Source organism: Maylandia zebra, linkage group LG10 (assembly GCF_041146795.1).
Source record: "Maylandia zebra isolate NMK-2024a linkage group LG10, Mzebra_GT3a, whole genome shotgun sequence".
In the NCBI taxonomy this organism is placed as follows: domain Eukaryota; kingdom Metazoa; phylum Chordata; class Actinopteri; order Cichliformes; family Cichlidae; genus Maylandia; species Maylandia zebra.
The window spans coordinates 19313740-19339802 of NC_135176.1; the positions used below are offsets into that span (position 1 = coordinate 19313740).

Genomic DNA, 26063 nt, shown 5'->3' on the forward strand with positions numbered 1-26063 from the left:
GAGAGAAAGCTGCTGGCTTTAGCTTTAAAGGTTAAGACAACGAGCTCAAGATATTTAAAAGTTGTCCCGGGATGGGGAGCTTTAAACCTGTCTGTAAATGTAAATTGTTTATGTTGAGTGCTGAGCCTCAGAGACAAACTGCTATTTTCCTCTTAGTTTGCTAAATGAAAAACATTTGAAATACATTTCATGTAAGACAAAAATGCATTAAAAAGCAGAAATATAATGTATATTTTTTGGCTTGTTAAAATAAAATGGTTATCCAACAGAACCAACCACTCTGCCATTTTAAATTTGTTTCATGTCTTGTGCTTTTATGATTGATTAAACTGCTTGCTTTTAATTATTCTGCTGTGTACAGTGTCCTTGAGTGTTCTCAAAGGCACCTCCAAAGAAATTGTGTTATTATTATTTTTTCTCTATACATGACAACAGGAGCACACGTTTGGACAACATGTGTAGTTAAATTAGACAATGACTGCCAAAACACATTAGTAAATATAACACATTGTAGAAAAATGTTTATCAAAAGTCTGAAGCAGACTAAATGGACAAAACAAGTTCATATTTAACCAGGTTTTATTGTGCACAGGAAATACGTACAAAAGCCAATGAGGGGATGTAGCAAGGGTCTCAGACGTCGAGGCACTGAAGCAGAGGTGGTTAGGTGCAGAGCTGTGTTGCAGATGACTGATGTCATCAAATAATTTGTGTGGCATCTTATTGAATGCAGAACACCTGATTGTTCTGTAAACAGTTTGAAATTGTTTTGTTTTTTTAACAAAAGGGCAAAAAGTAAATGGCTGCAAATAACGTTGTTTGCAAAACTTATGCATACAATCTTAAAATTGACAATTTATATTTGCATTTAAAATTATGAAACATGATTCAATAAACATGTTTGTGGTTGTTACAGTAAAGAAATATAGATTTTTCTACTCAGATTTGATCTAAATTCAGACAAAAAAAACCCATACATTTTGTTAATACAGTATGTCAAAATTAAAATATAACTGTAAATTCAGACACGTGAGGTTGTGCTGAAAAGAATGATACCAAACAAGGCAAAGTAAATAGTTTTTACAGGGAATATGTAGAGATCAAATCAAAAGTACTCAAAAATGGTGATTTATACCCTGGACCCCAGAGGGTTAAACATTTTTCTTAAAGTAACGCAATAGTTACTTTTCAAGTAATTAATTACTTTTAGAATCTTGTAACTAGGTTACTAACTCAGTTACTTTTTTCCAGAAGTAACTAGTAACTCTAATTTCTTTTTCAAAGTAACTTGCCCAACACTGGTAAAAGGTGAGGTTTCAACCTGGTGATTCCAAGAATCCAGGAGTGACGAAAGGCGAGTCCCGTGAGTAGTGGCATTTCCAAGAAGGGGTTTGCAAGCAGGTTTGGAGATTCTTACCAGGTGCAGCCACTGTTTATGAGATTAAACATAGGTGAGGTTAATCAGATGCAGGAAAACTAACAACCAAAGAAAATGAGGGTACATGCAAAGCAAGGAACAACAAAAAACTCCCGCAAGCCGCAAGGAGGCTGTGAGGTCATTGACAAACTGACAGGACGGCGCTGGCCTTATGAGTCAGCTGCTGAGTGCTGTTGATGGATTACAGGTGATAGAAACAGGTGAACACCCAGAGCTCCACCCACATGGGCGGACACAGTAAACCACAGGATTCAAGCAGAATAATACCAGATACACTTGCATCATGACAATATTATTGCAGAACTGATGATTTGTGGTCTAGAGGCTAAAGCCATTTACTTTACAGCTCTAATTGCCGCATTTTTCATATGATGTGAAGTTCAAGATAATAATACATAATTAACGTAGAGCTTCAATCAATGTCTGAAACAACTGAATTCTATCAGTGAACACATTATTGTACTCTGACAACTACAGCACTGTTTTGTATTTGGTGGATAACACTGTCTGTTCCAGTACTGATTTCTCTTCTTGTTTAGCATCTGTGGGTGGTGCATGTAAATATTGTGTACATGCAGAATACATCAGGGGTAGAGTGATAAATTTGATCCTGAGAAACTTTTCAATCCATACCACAAGATTTTGGAAAACTAAAGAAACTAACGTTGCTTCATTAATATGACAACATGTAAACACCATTAGTTTTTCCACATTTCACCACCCATAAGATACAATGGCAAGTGTTAACAAATGACTATATTAAAATTATTTTCAAATAAAAGGAATCGTGGCTAGAAGGAGAAGCTTGCATCAAAATGTAAGCAAAAAATGAGACTTTTCATATTCTACATCTTGAAAGATTACCCAATGTGCACTTTTTAATGTTTTCTTCAGTAAATTATTATAAAAATCAAAGATGAAACATTCACCGTACCAATTCTTCAAATAAAAACATGAAGTAACTATAAATGGCGCTTACAGTTACCACGTGGATGCAGGCACAGAGAATACCGGCATGGCCAGTGAAGATGAGGCAGAACCAGGTAGCTCCAAACAGAAGGCAAACCGTGTTATACTCACAAAGAAAATGGCGGCTCAAAACACTCCAGGTAAATGACACCCAGCTGAAACACTTCACGAGTTGCCCGAGATTCACATAATTTACAGAAAATGTAAGGACGATAAATGTCTCATTATGAGATGAGATTTTGGTCATGTCGCACATCCCTAATTGCACTTTCTACATGAAAGTATCTCAGAGGCTCAGTGCTCAATATCAACCCTTTCTATGAGTGTAAAAGCCTGAAAACCTGACTGTGTAGCCCAGAGGTGTTTGAATATTTGTTTTATGCGTACATTCACAAACAGCTCAGAAGCTGCCTCTTTTCAAAGGATGTATTCATATCATTATTGAGCTCCTTGTCTGTTGTATAACAGTTTAAGAAAACATCTTTCTCTCTACTTGAAATTAAAGGAGATAAGAGTCTGTTGAATTTCTTTTTCTTTTTTTGGAGTTGCAGTGGATGATTAAGACTTGCTTCATGTGGTTCATTGCTTCAGAGCTATAATTTTTAAATGGGTCAGCAGGACTGGCGGCAGGCTGAAGTGGGGGGCTGGTGCTGTGGCTTTTGGATGTTTTCAGAGTGTTTTGCATGTGAACTGCCACATGCAAAACATGTGAGAAATCTTTTGTGGGATCAAGTGTTGTGACTGCAAAGTTGTCAAGTTCATGCATGTCACATAATATACTCCACCTTTTGGAGTAGAAGAGCTAGGAGGGTGGAGGGTATGGACTGCCCTCAGAGCACTCAGAGCCCTCAGAGCACCAAGCCAATTGACAGAAACCCAGCGATTCTCTTTGAGTAAGCTCTTGATTTCTCCTTCTTTCCTAAATTAAAAAAAATCTCACACTGACCACCCCTCCTCTTTGAAACATCAGTAATGCTTTGTGATGGTGACAGGTAGGAGGGGTTGAGTAGGCTTGTAGGGTACAATTTGTATGAGCGAGATGCAATGCAAAGTCAACCTCTTACATATAGAATTTCTTGATATGTATTCAGTGAATATCTGCTCTATGTAGTGAACAGAAAACATACCAGATCTTAAAATGTGGATTTGGTGTTGTGTAGTATTTGGTCTGGTTAGGTTGACCACTCATTGCTAGGTTGGCTTCCCAGCCCCTTTATGTGCCGCAGAGTCCACAGACAAGAAACAGAAGCCCAACTCACTCCCAATTTTTTTTTATAAGTTGTTACACAAAATGAGACCTTTTACTATTGCAATTTAACTGACTAACCATCAAGCAGGGGGTCTTTGGAAATAAAAATCAGATCAGACAACTTATTGCAGCATGTTTAACTGAAGCCAAAGTAAAAACGTTTTATTCATATTCATATCGTCAATATTTGCAAGTTTCAGGCCAACTAGCTTTGAGCATGAACATCATGGGATACATTCTAGTTTCAACAACAGAACTGCACCAGTATATCTACTACATAGAGCAACATAAAAGAAGAATTGGTACGGTGAATGTTTCATCTTCATATTCTGAAATTTAATGTTTGAGAATAATGCATTTTGTCATCATTTCAGTTTATTTTGAAAAATCTCAACAGGATCTTCAGCTTTATTGTGAAAGGTTCATGTGGAAAATAAATAAGCGGACGGCGGAGCTCCACGCTGAGTTTACTATTGTTGTTGCTAACAAACCAATGTATAAAAACAGTCGCTTATCCGTCTGTAGTGTGGTTATTTTAAATATAAGAAAAAAAGAGAGTTTTAAGAAGTTAATGTAGCCACTACGTGGACCATCAAAACGATGAAAAAATATTGCCGTAAACAGTTTATTTTGCGACACCACGAAACAAATGATAGCGTATGATATTAAACTATAAATGTTTTCATATCATTATCCGATATATATCGTCATATCGAACAGTCCTAAGTGCAATTAGCAGTTTTACAAAATAGAAATAAAAAGACAAAAAATAAATAAATTGTCATCCAAAGTACAAATATACAGTGAATTTTTTATTTTTGTTAAGATACAAATACACAAAGGGTTTTTTTTCATTTACAGAGTACAACATGCACAAACAATGAAGAACACATAGTTTAAAAATGTTACAAAGTCTACCACTGAATTCATACCTATTTTTACCTAATTTTTTAATAAACGGTAATAGCTTATTTTTCTGTAGCTGACTGGTTTACTTCATTTTGTCTAACTTCCACTAAAACTATCACTGAAATTCACTGAAAGTATAAAAGTATAAAAAGACTTTTTCACACATGCAGTAACACAAATATTGCGTAAGATTATGAGCCTTAAACAAATACTATTCATTAAATTTTTTAAAACATGTGCTCTACACAGCATATCGGACATTTTTTCAGTAAACATTTTTTATTATCATATGCAACATATATGCACTTCCAAAAAAAAAAAAAAAAAAAAAAAAAAAATATCAACTTCAACCTCATTAGAATTGTGCAAACTCAGTTTTTGATTTATAGGCTATATTTCCATGTATTTGCACATGTTTCAATAAATTGTACCTTTTTCTAAAAAAAAAAAAAAAAAAAAAAAAAATATCATATGCAACATACATACAATCCAAGAGTAGCTCAAACAGACTTCATTTTCCTTGTAGCTCTTTAAAAATATTAAAATACATAATTATACATGCAATTTACTATATTAATGTGTCACATTTCATTATGATTTGTTGTAAAATTTCAATATTGTGCAATTACAGGTTGACAAAAATGATGAAAATAGAAGTTCAAAGCCCAAAACAAAAAAAGTCTTTGAGAGTGCACACATTGTCTTGTGAATTGTTAACTGCAGCATGTATTGGATGTTCTACGGCATGTTCTCTCATCCTCTACAGCATCTGTAGGTGGTGCACAAAGTAATTCCTCCAATGACAAGGAGTGCTCCAGATACCCATCCCAAATATATAGAAGCTCCCAGCTCTCCTTGACTTCCTGTTGTGGCCACAGGATTATAAAACCCTGTGATGATGCTGTAAGCCGACCAGGTGACAGGAATAATACACACGATCCCTGCTATGATAAACACCACACCTCCTGCAATGCCGGCATTGGATTTGGTCAGTTGGTCATAATCAAAGAAAGAAGTGCATTGAGCTCCAACCACTGTGAGCCCGATGGCCACCACGCTGACAGCAATAGACACGCAGATTAGAGCCCTGGAGGCTTGCAGCTCTTGTGGTAAAGCCAAAACCGAGTCATAGTTTTTGCATTGTGACTGACCCGTGCTCTGGAACACACAGTTCATCCATAAGCCTTCCCAAAACACCTGAGCAGTGATGATGTTTGACTGTATAAATGCCGACACCTTCCACATGGGCAGTGCGCAGATGAGGATGGTGCCAAGAAAACCGAGGATTGCCAAACACACACCAACGATCTGAGTCTTCATGTTTTCAGAAAATAAAGTCTATATTTAAAGTAAAAAAAGCAAAAAAAAAAACATCAGAATCAACCTCCAGTTGAGTTTAAGATCATTTTTACTTCCAGTTGTCTGTAAATGCTGCTGGTTGGGTTTTGCTTTGTTGTTTTGCTCCTCAGGTATGAGAAAGGCAACAGGGAGGGGACTCTGTGTTCTGTGGCAAGTTTCCTGTTTGTCTTGATTCCTGCTTGACCTGAAAAACTAGTAGAAGGCCATTAACAGAAGCAATCGTGTATAAAAACTTGCTTTGTCATTACAAAGGATAAACAGATTGCTCATTTAAACCAGCAATATAGAGACTGCAGAGTTCATGAGGTATACTTCTTGTATTTTAAAGTACTTTCACATATTACCAGAATGCATGAAAAACTAGACCAGTATCAAATTACTGATGCATTTTTATGAATATTTCTTTGCACTTAAATGTTTTAATCTTACTAAATAAACAAAGCCTATGTTAGCTCATGACCTTTTTACAAAATCAAGTCAGCAAGCAAAACTGGCAGACAGATACATCACAGGCCCCTGAAGATTTTTTTTTAAATCTATATCAGATGGGATGTCACCTAGTAACCACATACCAACAAGGTAAAATTGTCCATTTGGGACTTTATGCACCAATCACATAAAGTCCCAAAGCACAATATTCAAACCTGTAGCCACAAAGCCTTCATTACATGACATGTTACCTAGCAACCAGCAATTAAAAGCAGACCAAACACTCCAGCATCAAACATACCAGTTGTATGTCAGACGGGCCAGTTAGATTTTTAGCTTATTTTGTACTACTGCCCCCCCTTCAAATACAATATCAATTCAAGTGCACCTCATGAGTTTATAGCGCATTTTTGCTGATTCTGGTTTGGCATTTGTTGCCTTTTAGTTTAAATTCTGCAAGACAATTTGCACGCAGTTAGCTGCCTTCTCTAGATTCCTAGAGTTTGCGTTTTAGTTGTGAGCTGGAGTGTAAAGTCTACCATGTTTGCTAGAAAGTGCGGTCTACAAAAGCAGCCTTTTAGCTTTTACTCATTGAAACCCTCCACTAGAGCAAAGTTTAAATTTATAATATTAAAAAATAAAAATAGGGGGAAAAGAAAAACGCAACCATAGTCAAGTTAGTGAAAAGAGTTTTATTAAATCAAAAGTAAAGTAAAAACACCTAAATATTTAGTCCATAAAAACAGCCTAGTCCATTTCTCTTGAGGGTGACAGTCTACAGCCGTTCCAACCTCTTGCAGACATTTAAACATATGCTCCACCACCTGTTGCAGAGCGTGGAGCAGAGTATTTGACAGAGTATCCACCATCTTTAGGCTGCTTGCACTGACAACAAAGGAGTGCACCTCCAATGATCAGGAGTCCTGATGAAGCCCAGCCAATGAACAGCGATGCTCCAAGCTCTCTCCTCTGTCCGTCAGACATGATTGGGTTGTAGAAGTTCCTGATGACCTCATTAGCAGACCAGGATACAGGGATGAGGCACAGGATGCCACCAACAATGAACACCACCCCCGCAGCAATGGCCACCTTACTCTTGGCAGTCTCCTCTTCAATGCAGTTGGTGCACTTTCCGCCTGCGATAGCAAGCAGGAGTCCCATTAGGGTGACCAGGATGGAGATCACAACCAGAGCACGGGCTGCCTGCAGGTCTTGAGGAAGAGCGAGCATGGAATCGTAGACCTTGCACTGCATCTGGCCGGTGCTCTGCATTACACAGTTCATCCAGAGACCCTCCCAGAAAACTTGTGCTGTCACGATGTTGTTTCCAATGAAAGCAGACACCTTCCACAATGGCAAAGCACAGGTAATTATGTCCCCAGAAAAGCCAATCACTGCCAAAATGATGCCCAAGATCTGAAGTTCTGCAGATGCCATACTGTCTCTTCTGGTGCAACAGAGAGCTGTGAGAAAGAATCAACTGGAAACACAACAAGACAACATGACTGCCTCAACTGCAGCTTTTATATCCACATGGGGGGCTCGTGGTTTCTCCTGATTGGTTATTCAGAAGTGTTCAAAGTGAAAACACCTGTGGTCATTAGGACTGACCTCCTGCCCAGTGATAGCTGGCATATGTCCCAGATCCCCTCCAACCCATTTTCTTATGATAAGCCAATAAGAAAATGGATGAATGTTTGCAAAAGTGCTGTGAAAACTGAAATGAAAAGAATGTTTAGAATAAAAATCTTCCACCTAAATTAATGTCTTTTTCATAATTTTTTGTGGGTGTTTTTTGTGAGGCTATGATTTCACTCAGACAAAAGTAGCAGTTTTACCAAGAACATAACAATGAGAAGAAGAGTGATTTTAAAGATTGCATTTTAATATTGACTTTAGTATCTCGTGTAACAATATGAGATCATAATGATTGCTTTTGGTTTTACATCTGATTTCATTTTCTTTTACCAGTGCAGCAATCAAGCTGAGTGAGTCCACCTGTGGTAATTAGGCGTGAGGCATTGGCTTGGGGGAAAAAAACAAAAGAAACAAACAGTATTAAATTAGACATGCACCACGTTGGTTGTTTCTCAACCTGTGATCCTCCTTGGTATGGTTGGTTTCTCTTTTAATGAGCCTATCTTATCAGGTAATGGGTTTTAATAGTTTTCTTACTTTCTTTCTCCAGAGGCAATAAAAATGTTTACCCTTCTTTAGAGTCGCTGCTCAGACATTTGAATTTTTTTTTTTATTAAACCTAACATGATGTGGTTGGGTTTGTGCATCATTCCATATATTTAAAATTAATTAAAAAGAATTCCCCCTTGATTTGCACTGTTAAAGCTTCTTTTCTTTCTCTGGGCTCTGTTTGGGGACAAGTGGGCCTCTTTGTTGTCAAGAAAACCTCTGAAATCAAATGGAGCGTGATTGATGCAGTGGAGCCAGAGCCCACCCAGAGGAGGGCTGTATTCTGGGGGGATTTGTAGGTCATATAAAACTTCTGCTGAGAGTGGACTCTTATTTGGAAACCCTGCAAAGAACTGACTCGTCTAAAAAAAGGGGGGGAAAAAGCTGTTATGCCTTCTTTAGGGTTGCAGATTCTGGGTGTTGGGCTGGCTGTGCTTGGATGGATTGGAAACATACTGATCTGCATGCTGCCCTTGTGGAAGGTATCTGCTTTCATTGGAAATAACATTGTGGTGGCTCAAACCATCTGGGAAGGACTCTGGATGAGCTGTGTGGTGCAAAGCACCGGCCAGATGCAGTGCAAGGTCTACGATTCCCTTTTGGCCCTGCCTCCAGACCTGCAGGCAGCTCGAGCCATGATCGTCATCTCTATCCTGTTTTCTTTGTTTGGCCTGCTGCTTTCTGTGGTTGGAGGTAAATGCACCACTTGTGTTGGGGACAAAATGGCAAAAGCCAGAGTTGCTATCTCTGCAGGCTTTTTCTTCATCCTGAGTGGGGCTCTGTGTCTTGTGACTGTATCGCTGCCTGCTAATACCATCATAAAGGACTTTTACAACCCCATGGTTCCAGATGCTCAGAGGAGAGAGCTGGGTGCCTGTTTGTACGTGGGCTGGGGTGCAGCAGGGTTACTACTGATTGGTGGTTCACTTCTCTGTTGTCAGTGCCCAGCAGGAGACAACCGCTACAGTGGTGCGAAGTACTCGGCACCTAAATCAACAACACCCGGGAAGGAATTTGTCTAAGATTATATTGCATTACATGAGAAGTGGATGAGCATGACCTCTTTCACAAAGAGTACAAACCTGTTTCTTATCACAGTGTATGCATAGTGCAGGTGTAACTAACACTATGGCCTTTTGTCTGTCAAAGTGTGTGTGATGTTAGATTACTGCAGGATTGGTGTGCTGGGTTTTTTTTTTCTAACTCCTATATTAAAGTTCTTTAAGTGATTTTTAACCAATAAACTGTTTATTGCCACATGTAATTTTTTAATTGTAGTTATTCTGCTTAATTCACTAAGATGTTTTGGGATCTGATTCCCCACCACCATCAGCAGATCGACCCCTCTGGTAGTTGTTTTTACAATTCAGACTTGGTTTTCAAACACAACTCGTGATAATACTTAATTTCCCAAAAATATTAAAGTTAAGATAAATTCTGCATTGCTTTTACTTTTGAATGTATATACCACTTTGCCAAACTTTTTTTTTTGGTGGGGGGCTGTTTTTAAATTTGATGGTACTGCTACTTTTACTTTATCCTCTTGCTATCTACCAAGAGGCCAAAACTGGTCCAGGAACAGTGTTTATAAATCACAGTGATGTGTTTGTGTTGTCCTCACTGGTTTCAACTGAGAATCAGGGAACAAAAAAAAAACCCCATTCAGGTGGTTCAGGATATATCGTCTTTCCAAGACTTGGCAGATGTCCTCTTACTGGGCAAAGTGTAAATATCCATTCTTTAGAGGTGAAAAGGGGTTCCCTTAGTAACACGAATCTGAACAACAGACTGTCCATTTTACTGAAGACAGGAACTGTAAATTCCTGTCTTTACTACACGGCCAATTTCCTAGGAGTCTACTCCCTTGAATTCTTGAACGCTTTGTCATTAGAGGTTACTAAGAAGTAGCTTATAGTTCCAGTTTGGGTTACAATGTGTCTGTACTCTGAGTTCCAGGAAAGAAGGAGGAGCTGCATGAACAAAGCTTTGTCTTTTTGGTACTTAAACCCTGTAACACCAAGTGTGTCACATTTGATGCACAAGTTTTACAGACCTCGACGTCATCAGTGGGATCTTTTTTTTTTTCAAACCCTAAGTCACTCATGTTTTTGAGCTAAACTGTGAACAATACAACTTAGACATTATATGCAAGTTGGGTTTCTTTTTTCATTTGTCACAAGGTTCAATAAGGTTCAGATAAACACTCCCACTTCAAAAGGTTCAAATTTCCTGGCAATTGAAGGCTCATTGTCCATTATTAGTGGGAGCTTTAAAAAATTCTGCATACAATCAAGTCCATTTCTCTTCACATGCAACTTACAAGATATATATGACAAACTTGGTGGTATTCATGCAAAACATTTATTTGTGAAAAATACACATTTCATCTAAAAATAGCATTGACATTCATTCAGTAACCTAAAATATACTTTAAAAAAGAATCAAGATATGATCAAGGCATGTATGAAACCTATTAAATGTAGTAAAATGTGATCTGTTCTATTTTTTTTTTATCTGCCTTCAGCCTTCAGAATTGTTCGAGTACACTGCTGTGCCTTTTTATTAGCATTGTAGCTGAGACACTCACACATAGTCAACATTTGAAGATATGCTTCTTACAGGTGTGAATTTGGCAGGTATGTAGGGTCTGCCACCAACTTTTGGGGGACAGCTGCTGCAGAGAAGACCACCTCCCATCAGCAGCACCGCAGCAGAGCACCAGCCTATGTAAAGTGAAGATCCAAGCTCCCTTCTTTGAGCCTCAACCAATAGGGGGTTATAAAAGTCGCTGATTACTGCATGAGCTGACCACGATACAGGAATCAAGATCAGCAAGGCAGTTATTATGAATATCACTCCAGCCACGATGCAGGTTTTAGCTTTGGCCACGTCATCCTCCATGCAGTTGGTGCATTTTCCTCCGATCACAGCCATGAGGATGCCGAATATCCCAACAATCACAGAGATGATCACCATGGCCCTGGCAGTCTGCAGGTCCTGAGGCAGAGCCAGCATGGAGTCGTACATCTTACACTGCATTTGCCCCGTGCTCTGGACCACACAGCTCATCCACAAGCCTTCCCAGATCACCTGGGCTGTGACGATATTCGCCCCCACGAAAGCGGTGACTCTCCACATGGGCAAACCGCAGGTGATAATGGCGCCCAGCCAACCAAAGAAGGCCAGTAAAACACCCAAGATCTGGAGGCCCTGAGAAGCCATGAAAATGCTGCTGTAACAGATTTCTACGCAAAATTCAAGAAATAAGAAAAAGTTGGCACCACAGAAAATTGAACCACACTCCAGTCTTGTATGTGCTGCAGATACACCTGCCTGATGATGGATTTGCTGTGGTCTAATGTTCCTGTGCCTAGCTGTGAGAAGATAGATGCTTGCTGCTGTGTTTCAGGGTGGAGTTTCTGTGTCCTCAGACAAAGCGGGAAACTGGAGACCTGATATCCACAGACCTTATTCTCTAGCTTCCTTCATTGTCCTCACACAAACAAGCTTTATTCAGTCGTTCAAGACTTCAACAGTGGGAACAACAGTGCTATCAGATCCTCAGGTGTCCTCACACAAACACGCACACTCTCTCTACACACACACCTACAAACGTGCATGCACACAAAGGTAAGGTCAGTCTCTGAGCAAAAACAAACTCGTACGAGAAGCTTCTTCAGTTCTGGGGTCAAATGGTGGCCCTGTGGGTGTGTCCCTCCAAAGAGGGACAATGGAGCCTCTGATGATCCTCTACCTCTGACCCAGTATGAACCTTCCAGATCCCTCAGGTCATCTGGATCCGGTCTTTTATCAGTTCCCAGAGTCAGAACCAGACACGGAGAAGCTGCATTCAGCTTTTATGCTCCATATATCTGGAACAAACTCCCAGAAAGCCTCAGATCAGCTGAAACACTCAGTTTATTTAAATCCAGGTTGAAGACTCACCTGTTCTCAGCTGCATTTGAATGAAGCACCAAATCCACACTTTTAAGCTTAAATTTCAAAACTTACATTTAACTACTGATTTTATCTACTGTTCTGATTTTATCTGTTTTGATTTTATATACTGTTTTGTTTGTTTGTTTGTTAATTAGTTTGTTTGTTTGTTTGCATGTTTTAATCAATTTTAAATCATGCTTTTTATTTGTTTTTGTTTCTAATGTCTTTGTAAAGCACTTTGAATCACCTTGAAACAATCAGCCAAGGTTTCAGGTGAGCTAATTGTGAAACCTGGCCCCACCCTTTCATGTGATTTCCTGTGGTCAGATGGCCCAGGATGTGAGTGGGCGTTAAGGCATCTGGGAAGGGATCTCAAAACTGGATTATAGATGGCAGAGAGTTGGTGTCGTAAACCACCGCCTCTGTTCAAAGATGGTCACTCACAATGAACAATGATGGCTTCTTTCACTCCTCTTTCAAACCATCTGTTTTCTCTGTCCAGAATGTGAACATTGGCATCATCTAAGTAGTGACCTTTGTCCTTTAGATGCAGATGGACCGCCGAGTCTTGTCCTGTGGAGGTGGCTCTTCTATGTCTTCAAGCAACTCCAGACGCTTTTCTTTCCAAGCTCCTTAGACTACGATGACCTGGATGACTGAAAACCTTCACAGACCTTCACAGACATAAATTAAGAGCTGACTGTAGCTCAGGTGGTAGAGCAGGTCAGCTACTAACCAGATGGCTGGTGGTTCAGTCCCAGGCTCCTCTAGTCTGCATGCCAAATATCCTTGGGCAAGATACATCCATCGGAGTGTGAATATCTATGAATGTTATGTAGTAAACACTTACAAAATGTGATTGGCTGAATGAATTAGTTGTGTAAAGTGCTTTGAGTGCTCAGATAGAGTAGAAAAGCGCTATATAAGAACTGTGGATTGTTTTACACTCCAGAAATGTTTGCTTACTACAAGACTTTGTTTCTTTTAAAATATTTACTCCCCTAACAAATAAAACTTGGTTCTGTGACTACATTCAAAGTCCAAATACCTTTGTTGTAGGTTCACAGTTTAACCAGACAGGCCGGTTTCCAGCCAGTATTATGCTTGCCACACCCAAACCTGTTCAACCAGAAAGTCGGAGAATGGTTGCTTCTCACATACTGTGACGTTTGTTTTTTAAGCATCCTTGTTTTGATTATGCCGTGTTACATAATGAACATGTATGTTACAATTAATATACATTAAAAATGTGTCAAACGCACAATAAAAAGAGTATGGATACTGTAAATACACTGTTTTTAATGTTAGAATTTCCTTTAAATGTGATTGTGGGTGACCACTGAATGAATCCTGTTGAACACAAACATTGAGTGGAAACAAAAAAACAGTAACACATATTCTCAGATTTGTAAACAGTAAAAATATTTATTTACAGTAGAAGTGGTGCATTGAGAATTTTGTATACATAGTTCTGAAAAACAATCTACAAGCACAGGAGCAAAAGTGAACATTTTAAAAAGATACATAAGCATATGGATATACTAGACTTGTTAGCACTTACACAACATAGTACTTTTGACACAAACACACACACACAGCTGTAGACTATGTAGACTTGGGTGTGGTTCCTTTCTTGGTGTTAACATCATCTCAAAACACTCCAACACTCTCATGAGGAGTCACGTTTCATCAAGTAACCTGAATTACCAACACACACAACCCATAAACTCTGGTGCATCTGTCCCAGTAAATATTTCAGACGTAGCCTTTCCCAGATATTGGTGCTGAGGCATCAGACCTAGTGGCAGCTGTGTACCTTGCATTGTAGGGTTCTTTTTCTTTTTTGGGGCAGCTGGCACAGAGTAATCCCCCTCCGATAAGCATCAAAGCAGAAGCACCCCATCCGATATACAGCGAGGCACCCATCTCTCTCTTCTGGGCCGCATTCAGAAGAGGGCTGTAGAACTCCTGGATAATAGTGTTGGCTGTCCAGCAGACAGGGACAAGGCAGAGGACCGCAGCGATGATGAACATAACCCCAGCTGCGACAGCCACTTTATCTTTTTGCTGTTGATCCTCCACACAGTTGGTGCATCTTCCTCCAGCTACAGCGAGCAGAATAGCCATGACGCCTACCACAATGGAAATGATAGTCAGGGCCCGAGCACCCTGGAGGTCTCCGGTGAGGGCGAGCATGGAGTCGTAGACCTTGCATTGCATCTGGCCTGTGCTCTGGACCACACAGCTCATCCAGATACCTTCCCAGATGACCTGTGAGGTGACAATGTTGCTGCCAATAAAAGCAGTGACCCTCCACATGGGAACAGCGCACACAACGATGACTCCAATCCAGCCAATGATCCCCAAGGCTGCACCCAGCATTTGGAAGCCAGCAGACACCATTTTGGTCAGATTTGTTCTTCAAGCTGCTTCAAATTAAAGTCCTTTCTCTTTTCAGAGGTTGCTGATAAAGCTCTGAGTGCGTATCGACGTTCTCACTGTGGAGTGATACAGGCTGTTGAATATTTGTTTCTTCCTTGCGATGAAGTCGAGTTTTCTGCCAGTCAGACAAGTCTGCTGAATGGGTGAGGAGTGGAGCAGGTACAAATGCCTGATGGAGGAGGGGCAATGGAGAAACAGCGAACCGTCATCAGCACCTGCTCTTCAGGTCCACTCCCTAAATATAAAGTTTCACCTGAACAGGTGAGCCGGTGAGCAGGTGGGTGGAGTGATGTCCTGAATGTCTGGTGACTCAGTCAGTCTGAAATGACAACACCTCTGACCAAAACTTCCGACTAACCAAAAATGGTCATGTGCTCAGTGTTTTTGTTGTGTTACACCTGCGCTGATAATGGATGGCATCCCGCTGGAGTTCTCTCTCAAGTAAATGCACATAAATGGCCTTGCAAAAGACTCTCTGGAAGAACTGTATCTTTCACTTTACAGCATGTCAAGAGGTTGAGGGGGATGGACACAGCTCAGGACTGAGGGGAATATTATTCTTTCACTTAAAGTTAATTCGAATACTTTAATTGATTTTAATATTAAAAGTGTAGTTAAGAGTACAATCATTTGCTTGATTAGGCTTTGACTATGTCCCTAAAAACAATAATGATCAGTTTTAATCTCATATGAGTATTAATAATCTTTGACAGGAAATTATCTTCATCTGCTTTTCCCAAAGTCCCAACGAGAGAGTGATATATTTCCTTATAATTAGTTTTTTAAGAAATCATAAATAACACAAACAGTTTTTTATAAAATACTATCCAGTCATATGCAAGTCGGAGTAACAAGTAATATCACAAACTGCCCACCTCCTATTACCAGTTTTAATTTGCTTTTTATATAAAATAATATATTTATATAAATATCTACTTGTACATACTTGAGAGTAAATTTAAACAGAATTTCTCTTACTACTATATGGCCCACCTGCAGTACCTTCGCAGCCCACCAGGGGCCCCAGCCCACGCTTCGGGAATCCCTGACCTATTTTATTAGATAACTGCATCCAGTGTAAAATACAAAGGTTCAGATAAAGTAAATTAAGTAAATTAAGAACAGTAAAATAATTAAATCATAAATTGAAATGAAAAGAACAAAGTACACCTAACTGTTTGCTCTACATTTGTGTTTGACCTCGAATGAAAAATTAGCAGAAATAACATGTAAGCGAAGTAGTGTAAATCTTTCAAGCACTTACTCTTCACCAAATTCATGAATTACTGGTGTGTGGGGTTTTTTCAAAGAAGTGCACGTAGTGTAGGGTGTCACTTACAGTCAGCATGAAGGAAAACAGGAGATGAACCAGCTCCAGATGTCACTCTTCCACTCTGTTTGCTTTACAGATTGTGAGATTGTTGCCTCTCCCAGTAGCTCAATACTGACGAACTCATATTATCCTATAACATTCTTGTGTGTGATGTGTGATATCTAATCAACCTATGCTTCCATAAACACTTCACAAGACACACCTGTTGTCCTGTCACTTCTGTTTTCTCAAACTGTTCCTGGAGAAAGAAAAAATAATATACAATCTTATTTCTGAACATGTTTGGACACTGTCTAAAATGTCAATAAAACAGATAATGTGATTTGCAAATCTCCCAAACTCCTGTTTTATTCTCTATAGAACATGGGAAACATGTCAAAAGGAAAAAAGGGTCATCCAGCTTGTCAACAGCTCTCAGTGTAAAAGCCAGCATCTCTGAAGGTATGGCAGTGCCTTTGGATATAGTAGCTTTCAGGTGGCATCTTTTTCAGAAAAGGCCTTGCATATTTAACAAAGACAATTCTAAAACGCATATTGCATCTATTACAGCAAAATGGCTTCATAGTAGAAGAGTTTTGAACTGACCTGCCTGCAGTCCAGACTTTTTACCAGTTAAAAATATGTGGAGCATTACGAAATGAAAAGAAGACCCAGAATGAATAAACTGTTAGTCCTACATCAGACAGAGATGGGAACACTGTGCTCTCCCAAAAAGTTCAGCAGGTGCTTACCTTATTTCCAGATGTTTACACACTGCTGTTAAAAGAAGAGGCAATGCTACTGTGGCACCCCTGTGAGGGAATGACCACATTAATGTTATTTTGTGTAAAACACTCATGTAACGGGACATTTTTCATTGCTATATGTATTTATTTTCAGTTCTTTAAGAGGATAGAAAATCCATGTAATAGGGATTCATTTTATGTTAGAAAGCAGTGAGGGCGGAACTTTGGTGCTTGCTCCGGGGTTTGGGGGTGCAGTAAGTGGAACCCACCTTCCGCTGCTTCCTCAGACACGTTCTGGAGGAAAGCAGAGACGCATCGTGTCTTCCTTACTCCGCTCTTCACCTGCTTTTACAGGTCGGTAAATGGTGCTCGCACCGAAAATGTTGTTTATTGTTACCATGGTTACCCACGTTAACGTGAATGAGAGAGTTAAGGCGGTCCGCCCGAGTTAATTACATGTAAACGCGGGAGAAAACCCGAGGAGTGTCCCGTGCGACCGCACCGCGAGCCCGCTCGTTAGGTGGAGCGCTCGTGAAGCAGAGTCAGTGCGCTCCTATGCTCGGTGCAAACGTGTTGTAATGCTCCAATCGAATCAGTTCTGTGAGATGTGAATGTTAATAGTTATGTTGAAAGTGACTGAGTAGATTAGCTAGTGTAACACAAGCACTCTGAGCAACTCTGTGTAGCTAACAGAGGCATTCACGGGTTAATTAAACAAGCTGTGTTTCATGATGCACTAAATAGTGATTTTGCCAGTAAATTACTGGAGGGAACAAATGTAATGTATTTACCAATGCTGTTATTGAATATAACTGTTTAGCCAGTAAGACACTGCAGAAGACAATGTGATGTGTTTATTGATATGATAAAAGAATGTAGTTGTTATGGAAAGAAGTGTGAACTTAAGAAACTGAACCAGTTAAAAGAGTATATTTCACTGATGTTGTGAAATAAGTAAAGGTAATTGATGTGAATGAGGAACCAGCTGAACAGTATATTGAAAGCTCATGTTTAGTGTTTTATAGCATTTATTTGTGTGAAATAAATCAGACTCAGACACGTTCTGGAGGAAAGCAGAGACGCATCGTGTCTTCCTTACTCCGCTCTTCACCTGCTTTTACAGGTAACATATTGTCATCGTGGTCTTCATCTTTGGGACCCGTAACAAATCTTGGGGGCTCGTCCGGGATCGGCGCCACCTTGTGGTCGGGGCTGATCCATAAATGACATCTGGGACCAGGACGCGAGCTGATGCTGGCTGAGCGAGCTGAGAGTTGGAGCCGAGACTGATCCATCGTCGTGCTGAGTGGCCCATTGAGAGGGACAGCAAGGAGTTGCAGCCATGGCCGAGGGAGGGAGGAAGAGCCTAGTGTGGGACATTAGGAGAAGCCTACTCACCCTGTCAATGGGAGAACTCTACAAGATCGCTAAGAAGGTGGGTCCAGCGGACCCGGGTCAGCCAGAGCTCGACGCAACAGACCAGGAGGGCTGCTTTGACCACATCAGTTCTTTCATGTACAGTAAGCCACTGCTTGAGGCAGAAGATGGTGGGATGGTGGACTTGTTAATGTTAAAGGACTTCATTGATGATGTGATTGAAAATCGACAAGTATGTGATGATAGTGTGTACGCAGATTCACCTGTTACACAGACACTTACACAAACTCTGCAACCAGCTCACCCCTCAAGTGGCATGGGTGATAGTCCTACGCAACCTGTTCCGGTGACCACGATAGCTAACATGGTTAACCGGCCGCCAGTTGCAGGTACAACTAGTCTTACTGGCCTAGCTAGCTCTATCTCTGATATCACTAACACTGAGCTGCAGGAGATGTTAAATAGCTATGAGGCGCTTGGTAAAAAACTGAGACAAAGTGTAATGGTCCCCACTGAACAGTCACCTCGACAGCCTACAGGTTTGCTAGTTCAAGCTAACCTAACACAGAGCGACCCATTTCAACCCAACCCACCCGGGCAGTCACGGGCCCAGCCCACTCGTGAGGGGATGATCTCTCTGAGAGACCTCTCTTATCTCCAGAGAAGAGAATTTAGAGTACAAGGGGGTCAAGTTGGTGACCATTCATCCGACATTAGCTACAACAACATTTGCAAACAGATGGATGAGGGGATTAGAGAAGGCTTCCCTGACGCAGAGATAGTTCGTGGAGTGCTCAGGATAATAAAGCCTGGAACTTTTAAAGATATGCTAATCAATAAAGACGATTTGACTGTACTTGAACTGAAGGGGTTCCTCCAGGCCCACCTGAGAGAGAAAAATAGTACAGAACTCTTTCAGGAATTAATGTGTGCCAGACAAGACGAGAGTGAGACACCACAGCAGTTTCTCTACCGGGTGATAGGGTTGAAGCAGCGGGTCCTCTTCACCTCCAAAATGTCTGATGCAGGCATAAAATACAGTCCAGCTACTGTTCAGGATGTTTTCTTGCACTCAGTCTACCAGGGGCTTGGGTATAAGCACAGTGACATTAGGCGAGAGTTAAAACCTCTGTTGTCAAGCGGAGAGGTGAGTGATGAAACAATTTTGCGCCACATAATGAGAATCACTAGTGAGGAAAGTGAGAGGCAAAAGAGAATAGGCTCGTCCCGTCGACAGAACACAACTAACGCACATAGTGCTCAGTCTGAGCTCAACACCATCCAGGAATGTAGTAAGCAAGACCGACCAGTTGACATAACTAAGACTGACCCGATTAAAGAACTCACAGCTAAAGTTAATGAGCTCGCTGGGCTGGTGGAGGCAATGAGACAACAGACTCTAGCACGAGCCTCAGACCTAGCGAACCCATACTCACAAAACAGGTCAAGAAACAGAAAAGACAAAACCTTTGGGTGTCCAAACTGTGTTGAACAGAACCGTCCAGATTGTTGCCATTGCTTCATCTGTGGGGAAGAGGGTCACAGGGCGGTTGGCTGCTTAAAAAAATCTAAGAACCAGGGAAACGTGAACCGGTCTCTGCAGCGGGGCGCCCAGTGACCGAGTCCAAAAGAGAGCCCCACAGTGAGCGCTTAAGGGAGGTGAGGACCCAACCTAGCCTTAACAGTAGCAAACCCAGTCTCCCTTCACCAGTCACATCAGGAGTTAACCGGCAGCAGGGTGAGGCACTCGCTACGTCTGGTGTTATGACACCCCACACTAAACGTGGGGCAGTTGCTAAGCTAATCGGTAAGAAAGCCCTCATACAGTGTAATTTGAATGGCTTAGCAGTGAAAGCACTACTTGACACAGGTGCTCAAGTTAGCATCATAAGTCGAGATTGGAAAGACAGATACTTGCCTGACTTAGTCATGCGACCTCTGTCAGAGATCATCGAGGAAATTGATGAGTTGAAAGTGTGCGCAGTCAATGGGGAAACCATACCATTTGATGGCTGGGTACCCATCATGATCAACTTACCGGGGGGTGAAGACCCCAGCCTCTCCGTCAGTACTCCGGTCCTCGTCAGTACTTTGCCAATGGACAAACCATTGATCGGTTTCAATGTCTTGGAACAGATCATTGAGGGGCAACCAGAGCGGTTGATACCTACTCTTGTTACCTTGCTGTGCAATGCCATCTGTCTTCCCCCTGAGAAAGCTGAGGTGGTCGTAAGCTTCATCCAGACAGCAGAGCCAAACATGAAGCAAGGGCGCTTGAGAACAGGTGAAAGGGATGTGATTATCCCTGCTGGACAGGTCACCTGGGTAAAGTGCCGGGTTCCATCATTCATGAATCCACCTGATTGTTTGGTGCTGTTTGAGGCTGATGAGGGTAATCAGGCCCTAGAGCAGTTGGATGTTTGGACGGGGTTAGTTGAAATACAGAATCCAGCTAAGCCGTACGTCGCCATTGCCCTGAGTAACGACACCAAACATGATATCACCTTGACGAGGAAGACTGCCCTGGGCACCCTACAGCCGGTTGAACGTATTGTGGAGGCCGAGGCCCCAAACGAGTCCCAACCTACCGTAACAGTTCGCGAGGTAACGGTGGAGCCAGCTGAACCTCTCCCAACGTCATGGCATCCGCCAGTGAACCTTGAACATTTGGAGGAGGAACAAAAAGAGATTGTGGAGAGAATGTTGTTCGACGAGTGCAGGGCCTTTGCGAGGGATGGGAATGATATTGGTTGTAATCCTGATCTGAAAATGGTGATAAACCTAAAGGATGACATACCAGTGCAGAGAGCATATACTTCCATACCTAAGCCGCTGCTACAGGAGGTTAAAGAGTACGTGCAAGACCTCCTGGTGAAGGGATGGATAGTAAGATCCAAGTCCTCTTATGCTGCTCCCATCGTGTGTGTACGGAAGAAAGACGGTTCACTCCGTCTTTGCATAGACTACCGTCTATTGAACCAGAAAACTGTTCCGGACCGACACCCACTACCTCGGATACGCGACCTGCTTGACACCTTAGGGGGATACTCCTGGTTCAGCATCCTTGATCAAGGCAAGGCTTACCACCAGGGGTTTGTGGATGAAGGCTCCCGCCATCTCACCGCCTTCACCACACCCTGGGGCCTATACGAATGGGTGAGAATCCCGTTTGGGCTCACTAATGCACCCGCCGCCTTCCAGAGAAGTATGGAAGAGATCTTAGGTTCGCTGAGGGATGACTGTTGCGTACCATACCTTGACGACATCCTCTGTTACTCACAGTCTTTTGAAGCCCATGTCGAGGTGGTCCGCAAAGTTCTTCAGGTCCTACAGGTCCACGGTGTGAAGCTGCGGCCTGAGAAGTGTGAGCTTTTTAAAGCAGAAGTTCGTTACGTGGGGCGCTTAGTTAGCGCTGAGGGCGTCAGGATTGACCCAAAGGATCTGGAGGCTGTCTTGGCCCTGAAGACCAAGTCACCGCAGACGGTGGGTGATCTGAGGCGGGTCCTGGGCTTCCTTAGCTACTATCGCTCTTTCATACAGAACTTTTCGAGGATAGCTCAGCCACTGTACGAGCTACTCCAGAGCAAGTCTTCAGAACGGCCCACTCGTAGCCATCAGAGTAAAACCAAAGGGCCTCAAATGCCATCAAGGGCGCCCATAGACTGGACTCCTGAGCATCAGAGGGTACTGGAACAACTGGTTGACATGCTAGTCCATCCTCCAGTGCTAGCATATCCAGACTTTGACCAACCCTTTGTTTTGCACACTGATGCATCCGAGCAGGGACTGGGCGCTGTACTCTACCAACAGCAGGGCGGGAAGTTGCGCGCCATTGGCTATGGGTCACGAACCCTGTCACCTGCTGAACGGAACTACCACCTGCACAGTGGCAAGTTGGAGTTCCTGGCTCTTAAATGGGCGGTGTGTGAAAAGTTCAGAGATTATCTGTTCTATGCACCACACTTCACCATTTACACAGACAATAACCCGCTTACGTATATCATGAGCACAGCTAAGCTGAACGCAGTTGGTCATCGATGGGTTGGGGAATTGTCTGATTTCCGATTTAGCATCAAATACAGGCCAGGAAAAACAAACATAGATGCCGACACGCTGTCCCGCGTTCCTCTGGATGTGAACAACCTTGCGTCAGTGTGCACCGAAGAGTTGTCACATGAGGTGGTGAGAGCGGCTTGGGAGGGAGCAAGAGTAGCCCAGCAGAAAGAAGTTGCGTGGGCGGCTGTCCTTTTAGCTTCCTCCCAGGATGCCATGCTGCAGCCAGGCGCGGCTCTCCAGGAAGTCAAACCTGATGACCTGATGCAGGCACAAAGGGATGACCCCACGATGAAGGAGGTCATCAGACTTAAAGAGTCTAATGTCAGACTCAGTGAGAGTATCAGGAGGTCGTTAGAAGGATCTGCTTGTAAACTCCTCCGCGAGTGGGACCGATTACACCTCGAAAGTGGAATCTTGTACAGACGAACACCCGAACGGAAACAACTAGTCCTACCTCTCCTGTACCAGCCTATGGTCTTGAAACATCTTCATGACCAGATGGGTCATGTCGGTACTGAGAGGGTCCTTCATCTCGCACGAGAGAGGTTCTATTGGCCTCACATGAAGAGGTGCATAGAGGACTACGTCACTAAGAAATGCTGTTGCATTAAACAAAAGAAACCCACAGTTCATGTGCGTGCACCCATGGGCAACCTGAAGTCCAACTCACCACTTGAACTTGTCTGTATAGACTACCTACATCTTGAGAAAAGCAAAGGCGGGTATGAATACATTTTGGTGGTGGTCGACCACTTTACACGGTTCGCTCAGGCCTACCCGACCAAGAACAAATCCGGGCGGACTGCAGCCGAGCGGATCTACAATGATTTTATACCTCGCTTCGGGTTCCCCAACAAACTCCATCACGATCAGGGGCGAGAGTTCGAAAATGAGCTCTTCCGAACTCTTGGGCAGCTCTCAGGGGTTGGTCATTCTCGGACATCCCCATACCACCCCCAGGGTAATCCTGCAGAACGATTCAACCGCACCTTGCTGCAGATGTTGCGTACCCTGACAGACAAAGAAAAGGAAACATGGAAAGATCATCTCCCACAGGTTGTACACGCATATAACTGTACTCGTCATGAGTCCACTGGTTATTCCCCACATTTCTTGCTTTTTGGCTGTCACCCCCGCCTTCCGGTCGATCTGCTGTTCGGCCTGGTTGAGGAAACTGAACCAGTGTCGCACGGGGGGTATGCTGAAAAGTGGCGTAAGAGAATGACAGAGGCCTATCAGGTTGCCACCAAAAATAGCCTTTCGGCTAGTGCTAAGGGGAAGTCGTACTATGATCGGAAGGTGAGGGGAGTGGTACTGAAACCAGGGGACAGAGTGTTGGTGAGGAACTTAGGCGAGCGGGGTGGACCTGGCAAATTACGCTCCTACTGGGAGAACAGGATATATGTGGTCAAGGAACAGGCTTCGGATAACCCAGTGTATGTCGTCCATCCAGAGGGTAATGACCAGGGAAGGACTCGGACCCTGCACCGGAACTTGCTCCTCTTGGTCAATGATTTGCCAGTAGAGTTCCCACCACAACCAACTAAACTAACCTTAAGATCGACTCACAAACAGACCAATGCTCGAGTGAGGGGTAAAGACAGTGAAGGACGGATAGAAAATGCTGAGACCTCTGATTCAGATGATGACCCGGGTAGTGGCTACTGGCTGAGGGTACCACCAATCCAGGCTGAGTTCAGAACAACCGTCCCTTCCGGGAAACAGGCTGTCAGCCAGGACAGATTGGAACCGGGTAGGCAGACGCAGGCTCAGTTTGAAGGAGGATCTGTTCTGAGCCCGAGAGATCTTGAAGAGCCAGGACGAAGGACACCTGTGATAGATGCCGAGGACATTGTTGAGAATCTGTCAGAGGTGGCTGGAGCCCACGAAGGAGGTCCATTAGGAAGAGGGGGTCCCATGGCACCTGAGAATGGAGATGAAGTTGAGACTCACCAGTGTGACCGCGAGGGGAGTAACAGTTCGGCAGCCCTTAGCTTGCCTCAGTCAGAAGTGGAACCTGAGTTACCTCGACATGAGTGCTGTGATGAGCAGGTAGGAGACTCTCAGTCTAGCTCACCTGCCCCACTGAGGCGATCCACCCGACAGAGGCGTCCAGGCCAAATGCTCACCTATTCATCTCTAGGTCATCCAACATACCAGTCACGGCCCACTGTAAACATGGTAGATACTTACCTCGTGCCTTCGGCCACCCTGTGGCCCCCACAACCAAGCCTATCTTCGTTCCAAGGCCCACCGGTCGTCCAGGTCCCATATATCTCTCTTCTCTACCCCATATGTAGTTATTAGGAAGAAGCCCTAAACTATGGTGGTTGCTTAATCCTAGAGAACCAAACATTCCTAAGTGCTTGAAGTTTTAATTTAAGGGTTTGATTATTCACTGTCCGAGATTTGACGAGAATACAGAGATTGGGAGTGTAAATTTGTTTCAAGTGTCAGGAGCCACTTTTGTTGTAGGGGAGTGTGTGGCACCCCTGTGAGGGAATGACCACATTAATGTTATTTTGTGTAAAACACTCATGTAACGGGACATTTTTCATTGCTATATGTATTTATTTTCAGTTCTTTAAGAGGATAGAAAATCCATGTAATAGGGATTCATTTTATGTTAGAAAGCAGTGAGGGCGGAACTTTGGTGCTTGCTCCGGGGTTTGGGGGTGCAGTAAGTGGAACCCACCTTCCGCTGCTTCCTCAGACACGTTCTGGAGGAAAGCAGAGACGCATCGTGTCTTCCTTACTCCGCTCTTCACCTGCTTTTACAGGTCGGTAAATGGTGCTCGCACCGAAAATGTTGTTTATTGTTACCATGGTTACCCACGTTAACGTGAATGAGAGAGTTAAGGCGGTCCGCCCGAGTTAATTACATGTAAACGCGGGAGAAAACCCGAGGAGTGTCCCGTGCGACCGCACCGCGAGCCCGCTCGTTAGGTGGAGCGCTCGTGAAGCAGAGTCAGTGCGCTCCTATGCTCGGTGCAAACGTGTTGTAATGCTCCAATCGAATCAGTTCTGTGAGATGTGAATGTTAATAGTTATGTTGAAAGTGACTGAGTAGATTAGCTAGTGTAACACAAGCACTCTGAGCAACTCTGTGTAGCTAACAGAGGCATTCACGGGTTAATTAAACAAGCTGTGTTTCATGATGCACTAAATAGTGATTTTGCCAGTAAATTACTGGAGGGAACAAATGTAATGTATTTACCAATGCTGTTATTGAATATAACTGTTTAGCCAGTAAGACACTGCAGAAGACAATGTGATGTGTTTATTGATATGATAAAAGAATGTAGTTGTTATGGAAAGAAGTGTGAACTTAAGAAACTGAACCAGTTAAAAGAGTATATTTCACTGATGTTGTGAAATAAGTAAAGGTAATTGATGTGAATGAGGAACCAGCTGAACAGTATATTGAAAGCTCATGTTTAGTGTTTTATAGCATTTATTTGTGTGAAATAAATCAGACTCAGACACGTTCTGGAGGAAAGCAGAGACGCATCGTGTCTTCCTTACTCCGCTCTTCACCTGCTTTTACAGGTAACATATTGTCATCGTGGTCTTCATCTTTGGGACCCGTAACACTACAAACTGAGATATGTTGCTTCAAAATCAGCAAATATATTTCCTAAAATATTGCAT

At 42.6% G+C, this 26063-nt stretch overlaps 4 protein-coding genes across 5 annotated transcripts; 1 reads left to right on the forward strand and 3 right to left on the reverse strand.

Moving 5' to 3' along the window:
- Positions 1-5030: 5030 nt before the first annotated feature.
- Positions 5031-7862, reverse strand: LOC101465540 (claudin-like protein ZF-A89). 2 transcript variants are annotated; one of them, XM_076889273.1, is made up of 2 exons: positions 7308-7862; positions 5031-5879 (listed from the first exon to the last, which is right to left on the reverse strand). In XM_076889273.1, the coding sequence occupies exons 1-2, from the start codon at positions 7788-7790 to the stop codon at positions 5319-5321; spliced, it is 1044 nt and encodes a 347-aa protein (XP_076745388.1). In that variant the 5' UTR covers positions 7791-7862; the 3' UTR covers positions 5031-5318. The 2 variants fall into 2 exon arrangements, with proteins under 2 accessions (XP_076745388.1, XP_004550246.3); XM_004550189.3 differs by lacking the exon at positions 5031-5879 and having other exon boundaries at positions 7031-7860.
- A 569-nt stretch (positions 7863-8431) lies between these two features.
- On the forward strand, positions 8432-9868 carry LOC101465844 (claudin-4). The gene is made up of 2 exons (XM_004550190.2): positions 8432-8502; positions 8733-9868. Exon 2 carries the CDS (start codon positions 8930-8932, stop codon positions 9560-9562), a length of 633 nt encoding a protein of 210 aa, XP_004550247.1. The 5' UTR covers positions 8432-8502; positions 8733-8929; the 3' UTR covers positions 9563-9868.
- Positions 9869-10970: 1102 nt separating this feature from the next.
- Positions 10971-11859, reverse strand: LOC101466132 (claudin-4-like). Its single transcript, XM_004550191.2, has one exon. The coding sequence runs from the start codon at positions 11760-11762 to the stop codon at positions 11124-11126; it is 639 nt and encodes a 212-aa protein (XP_004550248.1). The 5' UTR covers positions 11763-11859; the 3' UTR covers positions 10971-11123.
- A 2017-nt stretch (positions 11860-13876) lies between these two features.
- LOC101466430 (claudin-4) lies at positions 13877-15131 on the reverse strand. The gene has a single exon (XM_004550192.5). It carries the CDS (start codon positions 14880-14882, stop codon positions 14235-14237), a length of 648 nt encoding a protein of 215 aa, XP_004550249.1. The 5' UTR covers positions 14883-15131; the 3' UTR covers positions 13877-14234.
- Positions 15132-26063: the final 10932 nt, after the last annotated feature.